The sequence below is a fragment of the Pleurodeles waltl genome, chromosome 2_1 (genome assembly GCF_031143425.1).
Source record: "Pleurodeles waltl isolate 20211129_DDA chromosome 2_1, aPleWal1.hap1.20221129, whole genome shotgun sequence".
In the NCBI taxonomy this organism is placed as follows: domain Eukaryota; kingdom Metazoa; phylum Chordata; class Amphibia; order Caudata; family Salamandridae; genus Pleurodeles; species Pleurodeles waltl.
In genome coordinates, this window is record NC_090438.1 from 195216698 (window position 1) to 195228264 (window position 11567).

Sequence of the window (11567 nt, forward strand, 5' to 3'; positions counted from 1 at the left end):
AATCTACCCAAAGGCATATCATTTATGGACCCAATTCCGCAGGTGACTATCACCACTGATGCATGACTCAAAGGACGGGTAACGCACATTAGAGGCCACAACAGCCCAGGGACTGTGGACCATTCACCAATGGACATTACACATCAATGTGTTCGAACTTAGTTAATTCTGAAAACTTTCATAGTTAACATTTCCCACAGGGTTGTCCTCCTCAAAACAGACAACATGACTGCCATGACCCAGCTGTCTCGCTTAGCACTTGAGATCTGGAATTGGTCCATTCTCCATCACACCCACCATCTGGAAGAATATCTCCCCAGTTAACAATTAGGTTCTAAACCTACAAAGCAGGATGCAGCAACAAGTCCACAAGTAAAAACACTACCAAGTCCTTCATCGCTATTTCTGGCATCGGAAGATGCCAGATGTGGACCCGTTTGCTCTGCAGAAAATGCAAAATGCTAAAACTTCACCTGCAGGTATCATCCACAGTCCACGGCCACTGCACTATGGATGAACTGATCAGGGTTATTTGCCTACGCTTTTCTGCCTCTCCCACTAATTCGATACCATTTCAGGAAACTCAGACAGACATCTTGCAAGATGATTCTAGTAGCTTCAACATAGGCATGTTAATCTTGGTACACAACACATCTAGAGTTGTCCGTAGTACCTCACAAGAGGCTCCACAACACCCTAGACCCTCTCACTCACAGCAACAGCAAGGTCAGATATCCCAATCCCAAACAACTCAACCTTGCAATTTGGCTCCTGAAGTCGTAGAGTTTGGGTACTTGCAGTCACCTCCAGAGTGTATGGGCATTCTTAGAGAAGCAAGAAGACCCACAGCTAGGGTCTGTTACGCAGCTAAGTGGAAATGTGTTGGCCACTACTGTCTTGTTCAGCACATAGACCCTTGCACCCCCACAGCCCCAACTAGTATGCTATTTATTCCACTTACAAAAATCCCATTTAGTATACACTTCAGTAAGACTGCATCTTGCTGCTATTGCAGTATGTTTGCAAAACAGAAAACACCTGTCCCTTTTACGTATACCAGCCAATAATCTAACGAGAGAGACGTTCATCATGCACATTCACTCCAAAAGGAGGAGTCTTGACACCACATCAACTGCAAAAGACTTTTGAGAAAAACAAGTCGTAGAGTCCAAGCCCAACACTAGATGGCAGGAGTGTATATAGCATGTGGATCTGCAGCACTAAACTCTACGAATAGATGCTTACAGGTTAAGTAACGTGCTCCTCAAATGCTCCGCTGGATTTCCACTCCTTTTTTCAATGTTTGTCGCAAATTCTCAACATCTATATTAAATCATCGAAAAACTATCAGCAATAGAGCTCCATGTTGTGTTCTACAGAAACGACTAAGAAAGGCCTGCACTCAACCTTGACCATATTGTCCTGAACAAACACATAAAGCAGAAAATTAAAGCTTGCGGTTGCCTAGATCCTCAATGCCATTGAAGTATTGAATTGCTTGATTTCATCAATCCACATTCTGGTTTTGATCATTCAGAATACTCTTCTACATTTCCTTAGGATTTGGGCACAGGTATTCCTTTAGGTTCTAACACTCATTTCATGCAAGGAATGGTTCATATCTTCTCTTAGAAAGACAAGCCGGTTAGTAAATAAACATCAACACAGAAAGTTGCATACTTTTAAATAAATATTCCTGGCTGTACCTGAAGTTTAAAAATTACCTTTTATGTATTTCCACATGTCAAGGTCACTAGACTGCCACTACATGACACAAATGATTTGTCTTCCCTCTGGAAGATTGATTACGCCATAGAAACTCTTTAAGTTTCTGATGTCAAGCAGGGTGACCAGTGCAGGCCTTTTTTCCACTCTGAAGGATTCCTGCATCTCTCTTGTAAGGTGTGTCACCATTGAATTTATTTGGTGTTCACAAGTTTGATTCCCAGCAAAGACTGATTCAGGCTTCCGTCCTTTCAAGATAAATACATTGAATGTCATCAACTTGGGCAAATGGCACATCTGTTTTTAACAGCTGTTTCAAATGGCAGAATTGATCTATGAAGCAAAGTATAATGCCGGTGTATCTCTGCTGAAAAGAAATGTAGAGTTCCTCTTTCCTTATCGTGTAGTCTGATTATCACTTTTTTGTTCTTGTGTGTTCATATTTTCAAACACCTCTCTGCCCTTCTGAAGCCCATTTTCCCAGCATTAATGAAACCTGCAAATATGACTGCACTTCCCCGTGGTTTTGAGAGAGTCTGGTACTGGCATCCTTTCTGTTACATGCCACGTCCGCTGCAGAATCTTGTAGAAGCATTGCTGGAGATGTGGAAACCCAGCCAGTTTGATCTTTCAGTGAGGACCAAAGAAAGGGCCCTTTGGTTTTTAAAGGATCTGCTTTTACATAACAGGGAAATAGACGTGGTTGACGTGACTCATAATTAGCTTCTTCCACAAATAGAGCAAAAAGTACTGTTGTCGCGTAGGCTCTCTTTATTCTAATGAGACTACTGGGTTTGAGAGGCAGAATCGCCTGCAGTGTGGGGGACTGAGTCTGAACCCACTACAGGTGACACCTGTCGCCCCAATCCAGGTTTTGTACTCCGGCTAACTAGCAGTGCCTCATCTCTACCCAAGAGCAGGGATGACTGGGCAGCCGAGCGCATGACACAATTGACTCCTCAGGGACATCGTGGTCACTCAGATCTCATCCGTTTCTCTGTTACGTTAGTCTCACATATATAATGACAAGCAGAGCCAGTATATGTTTCAATAAGGTTTTAATGAAGCAACTGCATCTTAGATAATAAAGCATGTACTGCAATAACCAGGATGATAAAGCATGACAGGATTACAATTGTGACAAGGAGAGTGAAGCATAGAAATAACGCTACCATATTGTCACTAGAGTCAACACACTAATTCCTACCTAGGCTATATTAGAGCACAGCATGTTAAGCTCTAGTTCTGCCCTTCAGGTTCTCCTGGGAAGACATCATCCCCTATACCTGAGCGAAGGGCTGAAGTCTGCATAAGCAGCTGTAGCGAGTCGTTCAGTAATCAGCATACAGTTGTGGTCATCTGGCTGGAATCTCCCTCTAAAGTGTATGGGACACGGTAGTGTTTTTTCATAATAAAACAACTGATGTTCTGAGAAAATGTCCCTACATAAGGATGTTTATATGTCTATGAATACCAGAGACAAAGCGTTACCACATTTTACCAGCAACCTATCTCGCTGCAACCTTGAGAGAAGCACAGAGTGCTTGTTTAAGAACACAGTGCTGGCCTAAGCAAAGAACAGCTAGATAGAAATAAATAAAACAAGACCGCAAATGTGGCTATTGTTAAAAAAATAATAAATGAAGCTGAATAAAATATATCTAGGTTAAAGTGCGCAGCGGCAGGCCTAGTGTGCTAAAATAACATGCATGGAGGTATAACTAAAATGGCTACACAACACTGTGATACTCAAAGCTACATAAATATAGTGCGGTGTCAGATCCGGAAGGTAGGGATCTGTGCATTCTGTCTGCGGAAGATTTGTGGACCTTTCATGGAGAGAATCTGATAAATTGTGCATCAGTGGCAGGGGAGCAAAACTGCAGAAGAGCTGTACTCAACCACTTAGGGTAGACCTAGCCTGATGGGGAACTTTATGATGCGCTTCTGAACCAGATGTTTCTTCTCTAGGGGAAGGAGGGAAGTACAAAGTATAACCTTTACTTTTCTGAGAATTCTCCTGGAAGAAAGCTGTAGATGATCCTCTGTTGACTTTATTTTTATTTCCTCTGCTGCATGCTTATCCTTAGGACCTTTAAATTCGGGTAAGTCTCCCTTGTCATTGGCTGAAACTGAAATAAGAAAGCCCTAGCATGTGGCAAATAATCCAGCACTGGAAGATATTGTTCATTCCCAGGAAGCATATCCTCTTTGAATAATATCCAATGACTGCCAAAAGTTGGCTCCAAAAATACAATTGCAGCACAGCCGTATGACCATCATCCAGTGCTTGTGCAAAGCATCATTATACTTTGATGCTGGGCATAGACCCTCTGATCCGATAACACAGATTTCTGTTTTGTAATAGCTTCAGGTTAGTTCTCCAAATTATTTTTGGTGAAGCTGAAAATTCTGAAGATTAATGGGGGTTTCCCAGTCATCACAACTGGAAGTGAAAGTTGGAATGAGACAAGAATATTGCTGACCTATTAAGGTTTATAGTTCTATAAGCCTTAACTGCACTTACTTCCACTGCTAAGTAATTGACAATATAAATTATATCTATTGAAAAGGGATTGATATGTTTTTCCAACCAACAGCTAGCCCATAAAGACCAAGCCGACTTGTAGGCCTTAAAGGTCCTGGGCACCCAGGCTTTACTGATTAAATCCAAAGCTTCTGACGAAAGTAGAAGGGACTGTTGGAATGGCTGTAAATTTTCCAGGCCGCTAGAGTTAAAGAGCTTTCTAGGACCAGGTTATGAGGAAGACCTAGAGGATCCGATAAAAGAGATGGGAAAGATGGACTCAAGATCGGAAAATCATAAGTCAGTTCTAGAAGTTGAGGAAACCAAACCAGGGACGGCCAAAAGGGGGTTACTAGAACCAAAGAGGCCTGCTGACGCCTTGCCTGAACTAAGACTCCTGTTGATCATGGGAAAGGGAGGAAAGACGTAATTGACTGACCGAGACCAATCCTGTAAGAACGCATCTGTAGCTAGATCAAGAGGATATGGACGCCAAATGAAGAAACTAGGGAGGTGGGAATTCAGACGGAAAGCAAAGAGATCTATGTGAAATGGACACCATTTTTTAGATAGGGAGCGAAAGACGGAGGGGTGAAGTTTCCACCCGCTGAAATCCTTCAGGTGATGAGAGTGCCAGTTTGCTATGGAGTTGAGGGTTCCCAGAAGATATTCTGCTTGAACCAATAGTTTGTTTGGCAGACAAAACTCTCAAAGGTTATTCGCTAATTCTGTCAGAGGTTTGGACTTGGTACCGCCCAGATGATTTATGTAATGGACCGCAGAGACATTGTCCATTTGCAAAAGGATGGAGCATTGAACCCTGTCTTTTGCTAGGCTTTTGATTGTGAAGGAGCCTGCAAGCATCTCCAAACAATTGTTGTGCAATTTGGACTCCTCTAGAGACCATGTACCTCCATTCGAGGTTGTATCACATTGAGCGCCCCAACCTGTTAGGCTTGCAGCTGATTCTAACACAAAATCTGGGGCTGATGGAAAGATAGTCCTGCCGTTCCAAGCGTCTAAATGGTATATCCACTATTGAAGTTCTGATTGAGACTCCGGATCGATCCTTATGGAGTCGGCATATGTGAGACCTCTGCGGAGATGACAAATGTTTAGTCATTGAAAAGCTCTGTAGTGAAGTGGACCTGGAAAAATTGCCTGGATGGAAGAAGAAAGAAGATCAACTATTCTTGCTAAGGACCTGAGGGAAATTTGGGAACTGTGAAGAGTATGAATAATCTCATGTTTTATCGCTGAGACCATTCCCTGAGGAAGATGCAGAGTTGCGGAAAACGGATTTACTAAAAAACCTAGAAATTTAATTTGTTGGGAAGATACCATTACTGATTTTACTATGTTGAGGAGAAAACCGAGATCTGTCAAAAGTGTGCACGAAAGATGAAGATGATCATGTAATGTTTGAATGTCTTGGCTCATGAGAAGGATGTTGTCTAAGTATATAATTAGTCTGACACCTAGAGACCTGAGGAAAGCCACCACAGGATTCATTACCTTTGTGAAGCACCCTGGTGCTGAGGAGAGACCAAAGGGTAGGTTTGACCTTGCCACTGGAACTGAAGAAACTTCCTGTGATGAGGATGGATGGGAGTTGTGAGATAGGCATCCGGTATGTCTAATCTTACCATCCGATTGTGGTGCCGTAGAGAATCCCTGAGATGAATTATTGTTTCCATTTTGAGGTGGCGATAAACCACAAACTGATTGAAGTATATGAGATTGATGACTGGGCGCATCTTTTTGTTTTTCTTTTGAACCAGAAAGATGGAGCTGAAAAACCCCAATTGATCCGGAAGGGAAACCTGAATGGCTTATTTTTGTAGCAGGGAGCGAATCTCTGAAGAAATTATGTCTGAAGTGAATTTTGGAGGAGGAGGAAAAACGCTTTGAAAAGGTGGACCATAGAACTCTATACCATAAGCTTGAATATTGTCTAAAACCCAAGGATCTGCTCTTATCAATTGGCACTTTGCTAGGAAGAACTGAAGCCTGCCCCCCACAGGAGGGAAATTGGAAAGAGAACTTACCTTGATTGTTCTGTCTGAAGCCTCTTTGACCGCGACCCCTGAAACCCCTACTCCTTTGTGGGAAGAACTGCTGCTTGTACTTTTGGTAGTTATAGCTGTTATTGAAGGAGCATCTTTATCCTTGGTTGCATAACGCATGGCCAGTAAAGCAGCTCCTACCTCTACAGGCCCTGGCAAAAACACATTGGGAAAATACCTTTATTAAAGAAGCTTCTGCATTGTCGATTGAAGAAAAAGTTTTCTCATACCTACTCGGATCTTTGATGAATGACTTTCCAAAGAGGAGTCCTTCTGCTCTAATGCCTGGGTATAACGTCGCCAAGTTAGCTAGTTTAGGATCTAACATTATTAAGAGTCCTTTCCGGCGTTCATGCGTAATAGCTGGGTTAGCATTACCAAAAAGGCAAAATGCTCTATGAACCCACATGGAAAGTTCCTGAGGATCGATATCCGAATTCGCCAGTCTAGCCGTTTCCACTATATCAAAATCCAGGCCAAAGGACCAACCACGTCCAGCAATTTGTCTTGGCAGTTGACCCAAGTCTTGTCGACACCCTTGCGTGGATCGTTGCCAAACTTAGAGAATAAAGTAATCAAAGCTGGGTCGATAACTGACGTGACAGTAATATTAGCCGGAAGTGAAGGTCTTGGACACTCCCAACTTCAATTTACTCCGTTTCTGCTTATCCAGAGGGAGATGGAGTCTAGAGGATATGTAATCCCCTACATGTGCCGCAGGGAGCCTTTCCGTGGAATTAGGGTGCCGAATGAGAGAGGGATCAAACATGGGACAAGCGACAACCATCCGCATCTAGTATTGTTTTATTCAAGAGGGAGTCAAATTGTTAATGTCATCCACATCACCCGTATCATCATCGGTGTCTAAGAAGGAAGAATTTACCATATGTTTGGGTCTATTTTGTGCATTTTTAATATTTTTAGATTTGGCTTTTTAAGGGATGTTTTGGGGTTCCCCTCCTTTGAAGGAGGCCTGGGAGGAGCAGAATCCTCAGTCGCTTGTGAGATAGACTCACTAATCATAGGCGCCAAATATGTGGATATGGGCTGTTTGTGTGGTAATAAAGAAGAAGACTTACGTTTTCTGCTTTCCCCGCAGAATTGGCTAAATCTTTTGATATTAAACTCTTCATTAAGTTTTTAATATTTTTTTATTTTTTTCCATAGAGACTGAAACAGCCTGTTCCATAGAAGAGTGAATACAATCACTCAAATTATTCTTAAATGCTTCCTCATTGCCCAATTCAGGATTAGGTAAAGGGGAGCTATCTGTCTCCATTGCCGCACAATGATTTCCAGTTATTAAAGGATTAAACTGAGGCAGAAGTCAAAGGGGAGGAAACAGATCTCAAGCCCTCACTTCTTGGCGTCGCCGATTACAGGGAAAGCCCCAAGGAGTGGGCCAGGGAAGAAATTCAACCCTTGCCTGAACCGGAGCGAAGCAAGAGGTTGAAACGAGGAAGTGGTGCAGAAAACGAACTGCTTGATCAAGGAAAAATACTTTGGTAACACAGCAACGGGAAACATCTGACAGCGCTATGCAGACGAAGTGGTAAAAAGGAGACCGGAATGTGAGGCGGTTGCAGCCGAGTGCACAGTAAGCATGAGGAGAAAAACAAGCGCTCAGCGCTTAGCCTAACACAGTAAATACAACCTATTAAGGGAAGCAAACCAATATTCGTAAACATATACCACAAATTGTAACCATGTGTAATACATTTAAAACATGCCCTTGAGGTAAAAGGTACTTATCTTGACTGCAAGCAGCAAGAAAAGATGGCTGTTCGCAGTCAAGTTGGGTGATATAAAGGACGATGGTTCCTATTGGCTGGGGAAATTGTACTACGTGTTTTTCCCATTGGTCATTTCGTATGGCCCCATGGGATTGGTAGTTTATCTTGACTGCTGCTATTTGTTATAAAGCAGGAATTGAAAGCATCCGGTCTTGATATAAAATTGTTTGAAGGCTTATCATGGTCGCTCACATACTCTAGAACTGTTTTTGAGACAATGCAATGACATCACTTGTGTACCTGTGGTTTACCTACAATATTGGCAATCCTTCTTTTATTACTTTTATATTGTCTGTTTCTTATAGGATTAAGATGTGCTGTGTGGGCGTTAGATGACTAGAGCATTTTCTTTGCTTCTACGGTCTCAGTACATATACATTATCTCTTTCTCACAGCTATTTTATTACTATTTCATATGACTATCCAGCCCTACTTGCGTTCTGGATTATATTAAACAATACAGGTACTCCACCAAATTGTTGTCATCATGAGAGGTAATCTTGTTGTTCTGTTGACTTGGAAATCATTTTTCATGAACAAGTACTCACTTGTTCTTTCCCTCCTGGTCCATTACTGCATGTTCTTTCACTCTTTGGGTATGGGTACTTTTCTTTATTTCTTGTCTGAATCATTTGAGGGTCACAGTGGACCTTTCTCACTGCACACAGTTACTGGTTTTGCTTGATTATTATGTTGTGGCACATATGGTTTGAGGTTCTTGAGGCTCTTCCGGACATTTTTACATTTTACTTGCACATGCGATCACAATTATCTTTTTTGTTTCGTTGTTAGTCAGACTCACAAGTGACGTGAGTAATTTTATACACATTGTTTAGAACCTTGAAAATGTCCAAGTGACAAAACATGTGTCGGCTGCTGACCTCTAGATGTATTTTTATGTGCACAAGAATCTTACGGAGAGTTTGAAGAATAAAAAGACAATTTGAAGAAACTTCCATCCTACCTTTGGATTTGTTAGTGAAAACGTGTGTGCTTCGGTACCTCTTGTATTAGTTTACCGATCTGGGATATTGTTCCAGGCCGGGTGTATTTAACCCATGGTGGCAGGGTGAATGTATCAGGCGAGCACCTGTCACCAGAGAACATATGGACGCTATAAGAGTTTATTTTCGCATACTATACCGAGGGCCACTGGAATTAAGCGGCATGAAAGGGCCAAATTATGCAGCAGGGTTTAGTAAATTATGCGGAGGAAAATTTCAAATTATGCGGCATAATGTGGCACACTTTGTAATAATATTAATTAATTATTTCAACATTTTTAAACTTGATAACACAGTCTGGGCACCTCGTTAGTACCATGTTAATACCTGAGCGTAGCAATAAGCAACAAAGAGCTGACCAGTTACGTTTTGTAAAAAGCCTTTCACTGTGCGGCAACACTTGTAACTTTTTAACCATCTGAGTTAGAAACAATTTTTGTGTTAAAATCTGCAGGTTATGCGGCACATGATGGAATATGGGGCAAATCTGTAATCATGCAACAATCGCTGCGGCAGCACAATGACATAATTCCAGTGGAACTGAATATACCCTTTTACTTTGGCCATTTCTTGATGTGCGGCCTAGAGGCATTGCCACCATTTGTGTTAGTACTCCTTTACGCTTAACTTCGACATAGGAGGGAGACGTTTATTCTGGTGCTAGCATTGACTCACTATCGGTAAGACCTGCCAGGCCTCAGAGAAAAAGAAGTGAAGGTGCACAAAACCTGTCCTCCAGTGCCAGGAAACCTGATTTAGGTTCAGTTCACAAGATGTGCTTTCTTTAACCACACTGTTTTTTGCTATGAATAGAGACGTTATAATATTTTTATATTTGAACCAAGAGAAAGTTTTTAGGTTGTTTAAATCGTGTCTGCCAGTCTGCTCTTTGCTAACTAACGAAGGGTAGGGATACGTTTATCAAAGGGAATAAAGTGAATTGCCATGAATAGTATACAGAAATATATAATTGGTTATATTTTTTTAATAAATTTCCCAATTCATTTTGACTTGCAGGTAAAACCGTGAAATCGGTCCATGACCTCAACAGATTACATCTCATCTTTATCCTAGACATCTGTAACTTGGGTGGAGATCGTGTTGAAGTCTGTCTGAACAGAATGTACAACCCTGCAGAGGAAATTAATGTGGAAAAATAAGTGCAGATTTGTATTTTCTTTGTTAGTGTCATTTTGTTAAATACGTAGATCTATTTTTGTATGTGGATTTTTGTGTGCATTTTGTATGTGAATTTTATTGTACAACTTATATAATAATGTTGTTTTCATTTGTTTACAAGCTACTTGGGTGAATATATGTACCCGTTTTTAATGTTAACGCCCAGTTACAAAACATCATCTATCACTTTACCTCAGCTCAAACATACTTAATGTGTATTGAATCGACCAATTAATTACCTTTCTTGCCAAAACCATTTAATTCCTTTCAGTTGAATTAATGAATTTTCAAAAAAAAGGTGAAACAACACTTGGATAATTATGGATACACCAATAAAGTATATTTGCACAGAAATCCATAATGCCGATTTAAGATAAAACCAGTATATTTAGAGAATTTTATTTTTTCCCTATTAAATGCTAAATAAAGTAAAATTAGTGTTTTTTTTCTTTTTGGTCTAGCGCCACATTCTCTAAACTCGCAGTGTTTTAATAGTTTTTATTAAAATGTTTATGACGTTTTACATTATTTTACATGAGACTAGTTTTGTGTGTGTAAGCAAAACTAAAACCGATTATCTTCGTGAAGAAAATACAATTTTTACCCTTGATTTTTATGGGCTAATCATCCAGTAGTAGCAATAGTAGTTAAATGATAGGTTTGGCACTCAACGCCATAAAACCTTCCCGCAGTTCGTTTTAAATAAATCTTAATCCTCTTTAACATTTGGCAGCTCTTCATTGCTTTTAAGCACGTTGACGCGTTGTAAATTTTCATAGCCGAAGTGCTCCATGAGTTAAAAACCAGTCACCTAACTAAAATCATGTAAAAAAAAAATCGCCTGCTGACGAACCTATAAAGTAAGATACGGAAAAGCTCTGTAAATAAATATATGAAGTGAACCTGTTGATGTGTCTTTTAAGTTCTTGATTGTTTTTTAATGCAAACCTGAGGTAACTCCCGCCTGACTATCAGTTAAGCCACAAATAATGGGTTTGGGTGCTGCAGACTACATGTGCTGCAGAGAATGGACAGCCGTGTGTATGAACTGAATATCGCCTCCGCATTGCCTTGAATTTAGGCCTTTTTTCAATCCAAGAATGTATTTTCCACTCAAATCAAAGTCAGAACCAAGAGAGCGTTTTGTAACCTAATGCCATTTGAATTTCTGTTTGCAAAAGAGTTTGACCCATAGACAACTTATCAGCAACAAGTTCATTGTCTCTGGTTTTGCAACAAAACATAAAATGATCTGCTCTTTGAATAACCTCAC

The 11567-nt window shown here is 40.7% G+C and overlaps 1 protein-coding gene across 2 annotated transcripts in view; it reads left to right on the forward strand.

Annotated features, from left to right (window-relative positions):
* RADX (RPA1 related single stranded DNA binding protein, X-linked) overlaps positions 1-11202 on the forward strand; it is a 252126-nt gene extending 240924 nt beyond the window's left edge. Inside the window, exon 14 of one of the 2 annotated variants that reach the window (XM_069212392.1) lies at positions 10133-11202. In XM_069212392.1, the coding sequence (XP_069068493.1) occupies positions 10133-10275 (143 nt within the window). In that variant the 3' untranslated portion in view covers positions 10276-11202. The remainder of the gene's footprint in view (positions 1-10132) is intronic. The other variant, XM_069212393.1, reaches the window with a different exon arrangement.
* Positions 11203-11567: the final 365 nt, after the last annotated feature.